Raw genomic sequence first — 17,147 nt, forward strand, 5'->3', positions numbered from 1 at the left:
TTCATTTTTCCCTTTACATTTTCCATAGTTTTACTTACCTACTAATTCATGCCATTTGCAATTTCACAGCCCTGCATTGCAGAACAGATCAAGGGATATTGCTCAAAAGATTGTATTGGACGAGGCTGTTCGTAGAAGGTCGACTCGTGTCCGTGCCCCACCGAGGGACAGTCCAGCTTTGGCATTCCTCCGGTATGTTAACAAGTGGAAGGACTGACACCTGATGCATTAGGAAACTGGGTTGTTTCAACTAGATTAAGTGGATGCAAGGTATGAGAAATCTCAACTTATATCAGCATTATATTCTTTGGTGGCACTATTTTTTGTGGAGCTTCATGTTCCAGTACCCTCATGATGGACTTGCATTTGATTGAAATCTATATGGAAGAATATTCCTTAAACCATACAGCCAAGGACAGATGGCCTGACATACTTAATCACAAGACTCAGATAAAATGGAGTTGGTGAAAGGAAACCTCTTGTGTTCTAGAATTTTGCAGGTTACTTATTGTCAGTTTTGTTGTAATGATTTCCCAATCACTTTTGTAAATTGAACTTGGGCAGAAGAAGTGTTAATGCAATTAATGCAATAAATTATACATGAATTAGTATAGAATCTTGCATTTGAATCCTGTAGACCCCAATTCCTATTATCATGAATATATTCAATCATGTTCCATAAAATCATTAGATATGCTTCTTTTCCAGTTAAAGTGGTTGTAATGGGACAGAGATCTTCCTGGAAGATCCTGGCAGTAGGGCCATTAAACTTGCTTGTGCTTAAATGTTTTTTATCAGTCAGAAATATCAAACTGTATGGGTTTCTGTCCTATGGGTATTCATACTTTCTAGTTTATGGGTCACCTGACACTCTCTGTAGTTTATTGAATCGGCGTTTTGAAAATTAGTAAGACCGTCTTTGGATCTTGGAGTTGGAAAAATGCAAGTGTGTGTGATGGTTAATGATTTGGAATGACTTTATTTGAATTCATTTGGAGCTTAGCTATTACAAGGAACGGCTAAATCGACGGAATGCAAACCCAAGAACCTTCAACTCAAGTTAGACTGAGGAAATAAATCTGATAATTTCTATGATGAAATGCGATTGAGACAACCATCCCTTCCTCCACATTGAGGCTAGTTTGCCAATTAAGTTTAGAGCTCCAATAGTTCAGGTAAAGCTTCAAATTCAATTAGATTTGGGAGATAAATTCTGCAATTTCTGTTATGAAAAGGTGAGTAGAACGCCTACCAGATGCCAATTTGGACTTGGCTTAGTATTACTAGAATATATGTTAATGGGGTGGTGAAAGCTTTCCTCATTCCTTCTCCACTGGTGAAGTGACCATGTGATTGGACCCTTCACTCATCATTACACTCTCACCCCTATTTATGAGATCGAAACTAACCTCCCACTTGGTAATCTAACACTACCGATGCCCATGGTGAATGAATACATGGGTAGGTCCTAATGTTTATGTATTGAAATTTTCTATTTGATTAAAAAACAAGAATTCATTCAAAATTACCTGAATTCAAATATTGTTGAAGTGGAGTTTCCTACTTAGGGGACATACAGTTTATCTCTTTTGTGACCTTGTAGCACCGTTGATAAGATTATTTTTCATTTAAAATTTTGACTGATACCACAGTTAAAGAGTTTTACATGCTAAGAAACAAATCTTTAAGAAAAATGAGGAAAAAAAGAGAAAAAAAGAGAGAAAAAGAGCCGGGGGGGGGTTTGTGGGAAGGAGACCTTCCTTTCTCCATAATTAAGGTATTTTGGTCATTCAGAAATATCAAACCCTACAATTGGGCCTAACTCTAGCATATCATTAAGAAACTCTTTAATGTATTTTTGTAGATAAGATCTTAATTGGATTCTTCTTTGATAATTGGTGCACCATTAATGAGTTAGGGAAATTTTTAATCATTTAAAAAGAGTGGACACCTTGATGATAAGTGTATCAAGTAAACTTGATTGCACCATTGAGATGTTAGGCATTATGATTATTTTAATATTTTCCGTTGACCGAACAATAGGGTTGACCGAACAATAGGGTAGTAAGTCATTGGTGAGCATGTTCTGTTGGTTTATTAGCCATTGGTGTGCTCATATGATCTTAGAAGTAATAGAGCATAATTGTTGTTATAAAAGGTCTGCGGGTTCTCATTGTCACATACATAGATGATGTGGTTATTCTGATTGTTGGATAGAGGAGATATGGTCTAGATTAAACATGTATCAAATTTCAAATTAAATTAAATAACCCCCTCTCATTGTATATTCAATTGTCCATGCAACCCCCCAAGGTTTGGGGTGGAAGCATGGAATTGCCATGGATTTGTAATCAATGAGAGAATATTGAGAAGAAGCATTATAGAAACCATGGGGTCATTTGCCTCTTCCATCCATGGTTTAAATCTTGGAACTGAGTATGGGAGTAGTCTCCATTAGTTCCGAGTTGAATTGGTCTAATTCGTACCCACTCGGTCTAACTCAGTATGCATAGAATCACGTTTAATCAGAATTGGTCCCAGTTGATTTCCAGTCAATTCATCCAATTCCAATCTGTGTTTTTAATACATTGCTTCCACCATGCCTAGTTGTGTTTGGTAGGGCCAAACTATTCCCCCAAACCTCACCACCCCCGTCCCTCCCAAAAAAAAAAAAATAAATAAAAAGGTTAATTGAGATAGAGGGTATATTTAGTGGATAAGCATCTATACTCCCCACCCCAAAAAGGAAAAGTCAAAGTAAGAATCATGAGGAGTTTCTTGGTGAAAGGGACATCATCCTCTTATCATTACCCTGAGTTTTAATCTATAGCTAGATGGAAAATTGCGCAAGTCAATTCTAATCAAGATTTAGATGGTAAAAAATACTAGAGGAAAAAGATACAATAAATGGTTGGTGAGTGGGTGGTCAATGTGATTAAATATGGTCAATCTACATGGTTCTTGACTGTATCTAACAGCTAGAGTATCTAGATCAGTCCTCATCCAATTTCGCAACTGTTTAACACTCCCACCGTTTCATTACCTTGTGGGCCATGTAGTTTAAAGGGGCATAAAACTAGAGTTTATATTGTTGACCCTATTAGTTTTAGTTGTAAACTCGGACGTCCTAAGTTTGACTCCCACTAGCATATCTTGGGCCATTCACACGGGAGTGTTTAGTGTTCTTCACTGCTTTCAGTGAAAATTGAATGATTCTCATTCAACCCCGGTATGACCTGGTCCATGTGATTGTGAGGTCAGTATAGACCTGCAGGACTAACCAGGACAAAGGCCTGGATACCCATCGTTATCCAAAAAAAAAAACCCCTATTAGTTTTAGTGGTGATTTGTATGTACTAGGCAAATGCTATCTCTTTGTTACAGTTCCTAATAAATGATTGACTGTACTTAAGACCTCCCATCATGATGAACCATGGCATCAAACTAGGGGTGCAACAGGTCCAGGTTGAAACCCTAGCCCAACCTTGAGTCCCCTTAACTAGGCCCAAACCTGCCCTAACCTTGACTCAGGGTTGCAAAACTTCAACTCTGGCCCTACCCTTCAGGGTTCAGTCCAAATCTTACCCGCCCTGATTGGCCTTTATTTTTTAGGGTCGACTCTGGCCCTACCCTTCAGGGTTCAGTCCAAATCTTACTCGCCCTGATTGGCCTTTATTTTTTAGGGTCGGGTCAGGATGACCTTGACCTTGACCCTGACCCTGCAAAATATGAAATAACTTAAAAATAAAAAATATTCATAATAAAGAGGAGATACAAAATACAAAGTTACAAATTTCTTGATAAAAAAAGCAAGAGAGATCATTTCTTTTTTGGTAAAAAAGCAAGAGAGATTGGTGAGAAGATATATTAGGAGTTTTGAGGTATCAATGACTCAACGTCAAACAATATATAAAATTAGGTTAAATTTAGGGTTAACATCAAGGGCAAAAATCAGGGCCGGATTCAGGGCGGGCTGGGCCGGCCAATGACATCAACCCTTACCCGCCCTGACCCTGACTCAGGGTCATAAATTTCAAGGTCGGGCAGGCCCTCAGGACCAAAAATTTTGGGTCGATACTTGTTTGGGATCAAGGCGGGCCAAGGGCGGGTTTGGGCCGTCAGGGCCAAACTTGCACCCCCACATGAAACCCATATGTATGGGCCTTCAGAGTCATTTAATAGCCCCTCCCTTATGGCAGTTTATTACCTACTCCTCTTCTTATGAGTTGTCTACCCTCCCAAGTGTCCTAGATTGTGGAGAAAGTCGTCCAACTTCATTTTCCAATCCTAACTCCCACTACTAGCCGAAATTCTATCAAAATACTCACCGGTTCTATTACCTTGGTTTGTGTGCCAAAACACAAAAAATCCAAAAATACCAAAAAAATCCCAACTTTTAGGAATTCCTTAGAAAGTATTTTCTTCTCCATAATCTTTTAAATCCATCGGTATCATCCCAGGATCTCGAACCTGTGCCGAAATTCTCATAGAATTCTAAAAGTTGTGAAGGGTCGTAGGAAGACCAAAATCTCCAAAGAGGGAAATTAGATGGTCAAATCCACTTCCACATGAGCTGAGGAACATCTGTTAAAGCCCGTGACTGCACCAGTAGGGGACCAACTCTCTCGATCCAAAATAAGGGTGGAGCACAGGTACAAATTCTCAGCACAACTAGTAATAATGTAGACTCTTTAACTTACATGTGGTAGTGTATATAATAGGGTAGTAATAACTTAGCCATACATGTGGTGTATGACTAATTAGGGGAGAATGTTCATTCTTAAGCATCTAGTAGGAATATTGATTCAACCGGGTGGAGTGGGTGCCTAACACCTTTCCAATTCCGCAACTTGGCACTTACCCTCATCTCTGGGCTAGCCAATTCTCAGGCTCTTTCCTCATGGATCAAGCCCACCATCGGGTCCTAGGCCCTAACCCTAGGTGGCGACTCCAAATCTTATGTTTCCAATACCCAATATTTGCCAATCATTAATACTCCATCTCAGAAACCCCCTCCCCTTGAGGATTAGGAGAGGGAGCCATCTATGAAATAGGCCCCCACTTGTCCCCGAGCAGGGATGCAACGGTGTGGGGCCTGTAGATACCCACCAAAAGAAAGATAGGGTCTCTCGGCCATTACCCTCACAATGGCAACTCCACTAAGGAATGATGTCAAACTTCCAACACTAGATGTTATCATAAAATGCAAGAACATTCTCCCTTCACAATCATTTGTTAAAAAACATGCTTAGTTAACTCATGTTTGTAATTGTATATACTAATTGCATTATGCATCGTGTTCGAAGTGAAATCATCTTATGAAGCTACTCTATGCCGTGCCAGCACCCCCGAGGAGATCCATGCATGTTATACTAAGTACTTTGAGAACAGATGATAACCATTTCCTGTACAAGAGTGCCTTAAGTGCAATCGTATGGCGAAGATGTCCATTATCGTGCTAGTACCCTCGGGGAGATCTGTGCACGTTATGGTGTTTTGAGAATGATTGATTATCACTTCTCGCACTACACTTATGCACACACTCACTGAACAGATCCATCCACCCTCGTGACCAATTGTCTAACCTTGTGTGTAGTCTAGAGTAATGGACAACAAAGACACACCCCTTGATATAGTACCTTCTGGTATATCAAAAGTATCACGTACCACGAGTATATAGATCCTGTTAAGAGTAGCTGGTTTTGTCCTATTGGAACAAGGAGTAGACCATAGATAATGCTATGTTGACTAGAATCAGAAATAGATCATATGAGGCATAGAGAACCAGAAGTAGACCAAAGATCCTCCCCAGAACTATGGTGACTCGAATCAGGAGTAGATCATTTGATGTAGAGAGAGTGGGATCCTCCCCAATGCTACGGTGACCGGAATCAGGAGTAGATCCTAAGATGATGATGCTTGGTGAGACCTCACCCTATGTTGCTCATTTTGGCAGTGCACCAAGAAGACTTAGGCTTGTGAATTGTTGTGAAAGTTTTTTTTCCCTTTTATTTGTCTCAAAATGCATGTCATGGAAGTTTATGACAATTATCAAATTTTTTTATTTTCTCCATGAAATGAAAATCATGCATGTGTTTATGATTTGCCTTATAAATGAATTAAGTGCGTTCAAATTGCATGAACTCATGTTTTATTGGTATGCTATGTTCACTTCACTGGGATATTAGCTTACGCCATCATTTTTTCTTACAGGTTAGTAATCATAGGTTGCTAGAGCTGAGAAGGATTTGAGGAGGTGGCATATTACTTCCTTTTGGATTTTATTTTCACTTATATTTCAGTAATTATTTAGAATAAGTTGTAATTGACTTACTTGATTTGGTAGATGGATATGAAATTAGTTGATATAGACATTAGTAGGGTATCATGTCTGTTCATAAGTTGTAATTGACTTATTTGGTTTGGTAGATGGATATGAAATTAGTTGATATAGACATTATTAGGGTATCATGTCTGTTCATGGTCACCAGTAGTTGACGAACAAATAATTACATGTTGAACTATGGACTTTAAGTAAGAAAAAGAAATTGTGAGCCTTTTATTATATCAAGTCTTTGGATGAATCTTGTTTTGTTGAGAGAGTGAAGTGAAAGATATTAAAGCAACCGTTACCACGGATTGTGAGGGTCAGTATTATACATTTTACTCAGGTTTGAGGCGTGACACTTGTAGGGGACTCTCCGTTCCTTAAGTAAAAAATCAGAGCAATCAGTGAAGATTAGGGAAAACAGAGTAGAGCCATTGTGCATGAGTGAACATACCTAACTTTCGATCTCTTCTTCCCTTTTTATCCTTCCTCATCCTTGATGCGGTTGCTAGAGCTAGTTGCTCATCTTCCTCGTCGTGGGTGGCCCTCAAGCCTCACTCATTGTGATGAGCAGTAATGGAGAGTCATGGCGGTTATCCCTTTGAAGGTTACAATTGTAACAACTATGCTGCTTGACGGGGAGTGTAAGATTTCCTATTAAGTGGGCTAGCATAGTCAAAGATTTGTTTCTAAAACCGGTTTAGTGGTGTTGACTACAGATGGAATAAGCAGAAAGAATCCAATATTATTGGTAAGTGATCTCTATGGAGATATTGGATTCTATTAGCACACCTTAATGGTATAAAATATTTATTACTATGTGTGGACCTAATGTATTGTTTCCTTAATGGGGAGGAAACCCTAATTTTATTGCAAGGTTGGTCCCTACCCTTACCCCTATATATAGTTATCGCTGACCCATTAAGTGATGCTAACGACCAAAAGCAAAAGGGAAAGAGGGTAGACCAGACCAACATTGATCGTGTTGTACGAGAAGCATACAAGAAGACATTGAGGAATTCTTATTCTTCAGCCATGGATTCAAGTATGCCTAAAACTTATTTTTTTGTAGTGTTTGTTGTGTATGCTTATCGATCTTCATGAATCGTTCAGTATTTATTTTCTATCAATGGTATCAGAGCCTCGTTCATAGAGATCGATAGGCTGTTAATTTTATTATGATGTTAAACATGATTTACAATGGTGACTTTATGTCGATCATGTTTGTTGTTCTGTTTTTCAAATCTGTTTTAGGGTTGTATTGGAAAACCGTGACCATTAGATTTAAAAAAAAAAAAAAAAAAAAAAGGGTGAGATGAGACGAGACAGATGAAGGGAAAGGCTGAAAATCCAGGCTCGGTTTTAGTTTTGTCTTTTAGAGAAATCGTACCAAAATATTTTTTCTCATTCACTATGTGCATAAATGGCTGCCACACAATCACTATTTACTATTACTATTCACACTTTATTGGTTTTGGTTTTGTTTTTAGACAAATCGCACATGAGTGGCTGCCACACAATCACTATTTACTATTACTATTCAGTGGCACTATTCACAATTTATTGGTTTTGGTTTTGTCTTTTAGAGAAACAGTACCAAGTTTTTTTTTTGTGTTTTGATTTATTATTATTCATTATATATAATATATTATATTATATAAGAAGGGTCAAAAGTTACACACGTTAATAAAAAAAAGTTACTTTTATTGGGTTTGTTTCTCTGTTAGAGAAATCGTACAAATTTTTTTTTTATTATTTTTATGAATATTGTTTTTGGCATATATGATTATTGATTTTGGCATATATGATTCAACTTTTCATTGTGGATCTTTTTTTTTTTTATCAGATTATTTTGCCTTGTGATATTTTGTTCTGTCACGATAGGAACACCTATGGATGTCAACACTATAAGTTTTATGTGCTTTTGTGTTCCATATTATTATACAATCATCTGATTTAAAAAAAAAAAAGGCATACAGTAGCAATCTAGGTCTATAGAGTTTTCGTAATTTTAGATATTAGACTTCCACTTAGTGGGCTAATTCCTAAAGATGCGGAATCACTATAGACCATCCGGATGGATTGCAATCAAGAAAGCCATATGGTGAACGATGTGCTCTTGCTAACACAGGTGAGTCTTCGTTTAGTCGGTTTTGCTTGATGGTGTGAGGGTGACATTTTAAGCTTCACTATTTTGGAGATTCTTCTCTTGCCACCACAGGTGATGGAATCTACAATATGGTGTTATTTTTTTTGCGTCTCGCCTTATATGTGAAAGATTTCACTGCATGTTGGGCGATCTTGCCACCACAGGTGTAACCCCAATGATACTGGATCTTTTCCCAGTTTATGTTTTTCATACAATTGTTAAAATTGATATTGGGATAAATCTAATTAATAAGCCCTAATTAGTCAGTTTTCATTATATTATTGGGATGTTGATATGCTTTTGGTTATTGCATATTGTATGTTTTGGTAATTATTATTGCCAAATATGACTTCCCAATTATCTTTCATCAAAGTCCTGAATGGTTTCAATTTTGAGAAGTGGATAGACTCTTACTGTGTCTCTTGCAATCATGAGACTCGATTATGCCCTGAGAACTAATAACCCCCCGAGCCCACAACTGAGAGTGATGCTACTGCAAAAGCACTTTATGAAAAGTGGGAGGAGTCCAACAGATTGTGTCTGATTGTTATGAAGCATACTATGGACAAGACCATTAAGAAAAGTGTGCCTTCGAAAGAAAATGCTAAGGATTTTCTTGCAGCTGTTGATACAAAGTTTACCAAATTTGATAAGGCTGAGAAGGGAACATATTTGGGGTGGTTCTTATCCACTCGATATGATGGCACAAGTGGAGTACGTGATCACATTATGAAAATGACCAATTATGCTGCCACGTTGGGCGAGATGGAAGTGAAGATATCTGATTCTTTCCTTATGTGAAAAATTATGAAATCACTTCCATCATCGTTTGGTACTCTTAAGACCTCCTATAAAGCCCAAAAATTGGAGTGGAATCTTGAGGACATGACTTCAATATTGGTATAGGAAGAGGAAAGAAAGAAGAAAGAAAAATTTAATTCTGCTTATTTTGTTTCCAATAATGGGGGTAAGAAGAAATTCAAGAAAAATTGGAAAGGCAACAAGCAAGAAAAATCAGGAAAAATAGAACAGAATACCGATCAGAATCTGAAACCAAAGACTAAGGCTTTTAAGGGAAAGTGTTTCTTCTGCAAAAAGGATGGACATATGAAGACAGATTGCTATGGCTATAAGAAATGGCTTGAAAAGAAAGGTACATCTTTAGCTCTAGTGTGTCTTGAATCCAATCTTGTAGATGTTTCCCCTTGATTCGTGGTGGATTGATACTGGAGCAACTATTCACATCACTAATTGTTTGCAGGAATTAAGAAGCAGGAGGAAACCAAGTGAGGGAGAGATGATGATCTACATGGGAAATGGAGATAAGACCAAAGTTGAATTTATAGGAGTAGTTAGATTACTTTTATCCACTGGTTTGTTTTGAATTTGAATGATGTGGTTTATGTACCGTCGTTTAGATGAAAACTTGTTTCGGTATCTAAACTTGACAGTTGTGGTTACACTTTTAATATTGGCAATGGAAAACTTACTCTCTATTCTGGTTCTCTTATGGTTGGATCTGCCTTGTTATGTGATGGTCTTTATAAATTTGATTTGGATATTAATTCTTCCAAATATGCCAACACTTCTTCTGTTATAAATTATGTGGTTACAAATCCTAAACGTGCTAGATTGGATGAAAATTCTTCTATGTTGTGGCATAAACGTTTAGGACATATTTTCAAACAGAGGATAGAACGATTGATTAAGGATGGTACATTTCCTCAATTGAATTTTTTAGATTTTGGAATTTGTATGGATTGCATTAAGGGAAAACACACTAGAGCTAAAAAGAAAGGTGCAACCAGGAAGGATGAAGCATTGGAGCTGATTCATACTGATATTTGTGGTCCATTCACTCCTACTACCATGGGTGGATACAGATATTTTATTACTTTCATCGATGATTTTTTCCGTTTTGGTTTTATTTACCTTATTCAAGAAAAATCTGAATCCTTAGATGCTTTCAAAGTTTTTAAAGCAGAGGTAGAACTTAAAAGGGAAAAAAAGATAAAAAGTATGAGATCTGATCGAGGTGGAGAGTTTTATGATAGATATGATGAAACTGTGCGTAACTCTGGACCATTTTCCAGATTCTTACAAGAATGTGGTATTGACGCTCAGTACACTATGCCTAGTTTACCTGAGCAGAATGGGGTGACTAAAAGGAGAAACCGTACCCTTATGGATATGGTGAGAAGCATGATAAGTAATTCAACTTTACCTGATTTCTTATGGGGTGATGCTTTGAAAACAACAGTATATATTTTGAATAAAGTGCCTAGCAAGTCTGTTCCCAGAACTCCCTATGAATTGTGGACTGGTAAGAAGCCAAATTTATCTCATTTTCATATATGGGGATGTGCTGCAGAGGTGAGACCTTACAATCCTCAGATGAGGAAGCTTGATCCAAGGACCATTAGTGGTCATTTTATCGGTTATTCTGAAAGATCAAGAGGATATAGATTCTATTGTCCTACACATTCTACTAGAGTAGTGGAATCAAATCGGGCAGTTTTCTTTGAGGATGATTTAGATTTTCAGTCTGCTCAACCACGTAACTTTGTTTTTGAGGAGGAACGTGTTCTTGTACCTATGCCTGTGACACTGCCATCTACTATATTACAGCCTCACAATGAACAAGAGAATGTCCCCATTCAAGAACCTGTGCAACCTATAGTGGTTGAGCCTGCACCCCCTGTTGTTGATGAGATTCAGGACAATATTGTTGTTGATGTTCCCTTGAGGAAATCAGAGAGAACTCGTAGGCCTGCCATATCTAATGACTATGTTGTTTATTTACAAGAACATGAGTTTGATATTACTTTGGATTCAGATCCAATCAGTTTTGACCAGGCTGCCAATGATCTCAATTCATCAATGTGGATGGTTGCCATGCAAGATGAATTGAATTCTATGTCTGTTAATGATGTTTGGAATTTTATTGAATTACCAAAAGGATGTAGACCGATTGATTGTAAATGGATTTTCAAGACCAAAAGGAACTCTAAAGGTGAAATTGAGCGTTACAATGCTAGACTTGTAGCAAAAGGATTCAGTCAAAGACAGGGCATAGATTACAAGGAAACATTCTCACCAGTCTCAACAAAAGATTCTTTCAAAATCATCATAGCTTTAGTAGCACATTTTAATTTGGAACTTCATCAGATGGATGTCAAAACAACATTCCTAAATGGAGATCTTGAAGAGGATGTTTACATGCAACAACCCCTTGGCTTCAGGCAAGTTGATACAGAGCACCTTGTGTGCAAACTCAAGAAATCTATTTATGGTTTGAAACAGGCATCTGGACAGTGGTATCTTAAGTTCGATGAAGTTGTCACTTCTTGTGGTTTGAAAGAAAATCTTATGGACCAGTGTATTTATCTGAAGATCAGTGGGAGTAAGTTCATTTTCCTTGTGCTTTATGTTGATGATATTCTTCTTGTCAACAATAATGTTGATCTTTTGCATGAGAAAAAATGATTATTATCAAGTCACTTTGATATGAAGGATCTTGGTGAGGCCTCTTATGTTTTGGGCATTGAGATTCGTCGTGATAGGTCTTGTGGCATTCTTGGTTTGTCTTAGAAATGTTACATTGAGAGGATATTAAAAAGGTTTAATATGTTAGCATGTTCCCCTAGTACGGCTCTAGTTGTAAAAGGGGATAAATTTGGCAAGTCTCAATGTCCACAGACAGAATTGGAGTGCAATCAGATAAAGAACATACCTTATGCATCTGTTGTTGGTAGTTTGATGTATGCTCAAGTTTGTACACGGCCTAACATTGCCTATGTTATTAGTGTACTTGGGAGATATTTGAGCAACCCTGGTGAAGCACATTGGGTAGCTGCTAAGAAAGTCATGAGATATTTGTAGGGCATTAAGGATTTTATGCTTACTTATAGAAGAACCGATTCACTTGATGTAGTCGGTTACACTGACGCAGATTTTGCTGGATGTCTAGATGACCTCAAGTCTACTTCTGGATATGTTTTTGTGGTGGCAGGTAGGGCTATATCTTGGAAGAGTGTCAAGCAGACACTCACTGCATCTTCTACTATGCAAGCTGAGTATGTGATGTGTTATGAAGCCATTGTTCAAGCTTTATAGTTAAGGAATTGTATCTCAGGGCTACAGATTGTTGACTCTATATCTAAACTATTGAGGATGTTCTGTGACAACTCCGTTACGGTTTGTTTCTCTCATGACAGTAAAAGTTCTTCAGACTCTAAACACATTGACATTAAGTAATTTTTTGTCAGAGAGAAAGCTCAAGAGTCACAGATTACAATGGAATATATTGCTACAGAAAACATGATTGCAGATCCTCTTACTAAGGGCTTGACTCCAAAAGTCTTTCAAGAGCATGTCACTAATATGGGACTTGTTAGTTCTTTTGATGCATTTTATTAGTGGGAGTTTCGTGCAATATGTTCGCATTTAACTTTCAGTTTTATTTTATATATAATGCATTATTATTGTTCTCAAGAATATATATGCATTTTTATTATGGCCATTTGTTTACGTATATACACTTATTTATTTGCCTCCTACAGAAAATTGAGGTTATATGTGGTGTATTTACCTTATTCGGTATCTGAGGTTCCAGTTAATACACACACATCCAGTCGCTAGCAAAGCCTCGTTTGATTGAGGTCTAGTGCTAGTGTTGTGGGACATCCGGACCAAGTCCCAATGAGCTTCTTTGATTGAAGCTTGAGCGTTTGGGAGACGCTTATGGTTAATGAGACCTTCGGTATCTGTCTCATAGAGCTCATTTGGTTTTAGAGCCAGGACCAATTTGAAAATAGACATGATGATCACTATTGCATGTCATTTCCATACCACATTTTGATACTGTTCAGCCCAAGTCGGTGATGTTATGAGCACTTTGATGTGTGTGGTCTCATATCGCTTTAGATGTGATGATCAATATGGTTGGGTGTTTGTAATTCTCATTCAGACCAAGAAATTTGGTTTAAGGTGCACTCCATTCGACACTGTTTTGTTTGTGGCCACATTCAGTTTATCTAAACCGAAGAGTCGTTTTAAATAAATTTTAAAATTTAAAACTTTTGACATATGCTGTCCAAGTGGGAGATTGTAAGATTTCCTATTAGGTGGGCTAACATAGTCAAAGATTTGTTTTCAAAATCGGTTTAGTGGTGTTGACTACAGATGGAGTAAGCAGAAAGAATCCAATATTATTGGTAAGTGATCTCTATGGAGATAATGGATTCTATTAACACACCTTAATTGTATGAATTATTTATTACTATGTGTAGACCTAAGGTATTGTTTCCTTAATGGAGAGAAAACACTAATTTTATTGCAAGGTTGGTCCCTACCCTCACCCCTATATATAGTTACCACTGACCCATTAAGTGATGCTAACGACCAAAAGCAAAAGGGAAAGAGGGTAGACCAGACCAACATTGATCGTGTTGTACGAGGAGCATACAAGAAGACATGGAGGAGTTCTTATTCTTCAGCCATGGATTCAGGTATGCCTAAAACGTGTTTTTTTGTAGTGTTTGTTGTGCATGCTTATCGATCTTCATAAATCGTTATGTATTTATTTTCTATCATGGAGGTCATTGGACACGTGTTAGATGGTGAAGGTAGACTCTAATCCGTCCAATGTCACTTCTTCAGTGGTCACCGGTCGATCATATTCAAGTACATTAGTTGGGGGGGGGGCCTTAAAACACTATAATTCAATAATTCAGCAAACACATGCAAAGGCAGGAGATAAAATAACCATGTCATGGACTTATGGTATCGCTTAAAGAGAAACCATCTTTTTTCTTTTTTTCTTTTTCTTTTTTTTTTCAAAGGAGAAAGAGTATAGGGAGGGACGTTGACAGTAGAATTTGAACTTAAAAAATGCATAAATTTGATGGGATCTCGTGCATTAGTGTTACTATGATTGCTTCGATAAAATAAAAACCATTTCTCGATTTGTGTGTGTCATCCTTGCTTATCTATCGTATCATTCCAGATTTATCGAAGGATGTCCAAGGCGTCAATGGTGCGTGGAATTAGAGCGAACAAATAAGGTCAATTGGATGATACCATTGTCTCTCTCTAACAACTGCTTTGTTTGGAAGCTTGGTGCCCCAATTAAATTTCCAATCCATCATTGCCAACGGAATCATTGGACTCTTTAAATAAATCTCTCACAGGTCTCAGCCCAAAATTTTTCGGGGGACTGAGGTATGAAAATCATTTACATGTTATAAATATAAGATCCATTCATATAAATTGTCGATATGTCCGAGTGGTTAAGGAGACAGACTTGAAATCTGTTGGGCTTCGCCCGTGCAGGTTCGAACCCTGCTATCGATGACGTTGATGAACTATTTTTATCACTTATTCAATTTTTATTTTTTATTTTTTATTAAATTTTTTTTTATGGAATTGGGAAGACATTATGTGTTGTTATACAAACTGACGAACAACAAATTCATAGTCTAGCTAGAAGGACTTCTGCTATCCTCCTAATGTTTCAAAGAAAGAAAAAAGCAACCCATGAAGTTCTTAAAGAGCCAATATAGTATCAATGTTGAGAATACGATGCCTCATCCTTGAGGCTATGTTTGGCAGTCAAGAAGAAAAAAAGAAAATAGTACAAATGATATATTGATGCGCTTTTAAAAAAATATGAGATCAGGCTAGGCCTAGTGGACTTTCGATACTCAAATCAAAATTGAATTAAAAATAAATAAATAAATAAACAATAAACAATAAACAATAAAAAAAAATTAAAATCAAATTTTGAATTTGAGGATAAAGAGAAAACAAATAAATCAGCCATTGCATCACCATGATTTCAAATATAGTGGGATTTTGGTTTGACCCAAAATGGATATTGGCTCCTCGTTCCCTTCTTTCTTTCTTTATTTATTTCTTTTTCCAGGGAAGGAGGGTGACGGCGAAAGTTCTAAGGTGGGATTTGGAAGACATTATGCATGTCTATAGGAACAGATGAAGAACAAATTAATGGTCTAGCTAGAGGGACTTCTAACATCCATCCTAATATTTCAAAGAAAGCAAAATGAACCCATGAAGAAGCTATTGAAAGATTAAAGAGCCAATGTAGTTGTAGAAACGCAACCCCAAAACGATGCAGAAGATAATGGAAAAATAAAACAAACAATGCACACAGATTTTACGAGGTTCGGCAAAGTTGCCTACGTCCCCGGTGAGATGAGATCCTGCTTCACTATCAATGGAGAATAGGGTTACAACGCTCTTCCTCACACATCTCTGTATTGCTTGCATTCCAGAGAAAGAAACCCTCGCTACAAATATATAGCGAAAAACCCTAATCCGGATTAAACTACAATTGCCACCCTAATCCGGATTAAATTACAATTGCCCTCAAATAAAAAATTCGAGCGGGGGGTTGTGCCCCCCTACACCCCTTGCTATGCAGGGGGCCTCCTGTCCCCCTTGCAACCCCCATGGCCCGCTAACCGGCTAGCGGGACCGCCGTCCTGCCTGTCTAGGTGTTGCACCAGTACTCCCTGGATTAAACTGCGACGGAATACAAGACATCATACACCAACAATCTCCACCTTGGCTTGAATTCTGTCGAGCCTCATGTAAAGATAACTTGTAGACGTCTTCATCATTGTACCTCATTATAGGTACAAACCCGCACCTGTTTGGTGCGTCCCTCATCTTCAACAATGAGTAATATTAATCAAGTCCAAACAGGACTCGAACTTCTCTGTAGTAACTGGCTTTGTAAACATATCTGCAGGATTGAGATCTGTATGAATTTTTCTCAAGTGAATACTGCCTTCTGACACAAGCTCCCTGATCTTGTGAAATCTCACATCAATATGCTTTGTCCTTGCATGAAGCACCTGATTCTTTGCAAGATGTATGGCACTTTGACTGTCACAATGTAACACTGTACCTCCTTGCTCCAACCCCAACTCACTAACTAGTCCAGCCAACCAGACTCCTTCCTTGGCAGCCTCAACTGCTGCCATGTACTCTGCCTCTGTAGTGGACAATGCAATTGTAGACTGAAGCATCGCCCTCCATGATATAGGTGTTGTTTTATAGTTGTCCTTGTTGGCAACTCGGCCACGTGGCGGTGATGACGTGACCAGTTTGGGTGACGTGGATGAAAATGATGACATGGCAGTGTCCAATGTCACCGATGAGATAACAGAGTAGCTTGGTATGCATGGAGTGGTTTAATACATCATTAATAGGTGGTGCGGGTTTCTGGGTCAAAACTTGCAAAATTGGCCTATTTACGATTGAGGGCATTTTTGAAAATGAAAATGACGTTTTGGAAGATCGGTTCTTCATGAAAAAGATAGATTGTAATTTACCTAGTCCAGAGCATTTGATTTCGTCACATTCCGATACCGTATGAAGAAGTTACGGCATTTATGGCAGTCAAGGGTAGTTTTGGCATTGAAGATGAATTTTTTAAAGGAAGTGTTCTACATGTAACAATACGAAAAAAATGCAATCTTTCCAACGGTTCTGATTTCATCGCATTCCGATTCCGTATGAGAAAGATACGTCATTGGAAAAGTGTAGGGGCATTTTGGCCTTTTTACATGGATGATTCAGATGATTGAGTCTTCTGAAAAGTCATAGAGCATCCAGTTACGATTCCAACGCACTTCGTTTCAT

The 17,147-nt window shown here is 37.8% G+C and overlaps 1 protein-coding gene and 1 non-coding gene across 8 annotated transcripts in view; both read left to right on the plus strand.

The window, feature by feature from the left end:
* Window positions 1–6,564, plus strand: part of LOC122058590 (DDT domain-containing protein DDB_G0282237-like) — a 20,578-nt gene extending 14,014 nt beyond the window's left edge. For 6 of the 7 annotated variants that reach the window (XM_042621224.1, XM_042621226.1, XM_042621225.1 and 3 more), the window contains one exon: window positions 70–629. In XM_042621224.1, coding sequence (XP_042477158.1) covers window positions 70–217 — 148 coding nt within the window. In that variant the 3' untranslated portion in view covers window positions 218–629. Of the gene's footprint in view, window positions 1–69; window positions 630–6,213 lie in introns of those variants that run through there. The other variant, XR_006133849.1, reaches the window with a different exon arrangement.
* Window positions 6,565–14,749: 8,185 nt separating this feature from the next.
* Window positions 14,750–14,831, plus strand: TRNAS-UGA. The gene has a single exon. It is a non-coding gene; the product is annotated as a tRNA-Ser (tRNA).
* The last annotated feature ends 2,316 nt before the right edge of the window (window positions 14,832–17,147 follow it).

The sequence above is a fragment of the Macadamia integrifolia genome, chromosome 13 (assembly GCF_013358625.1).
Source record: "Macadamia integrifolia cultivar HAES 741 chromosome 13, SCU_Mint_v3, whole genome shotgun sequence".
Taxonomy (NCBI): Eukaryota; Viridiplantae; Streptophyta; class Magnoliopsida; order Proteales; family Proteaceae; genus Macadamia; species Macadamia integrifolia.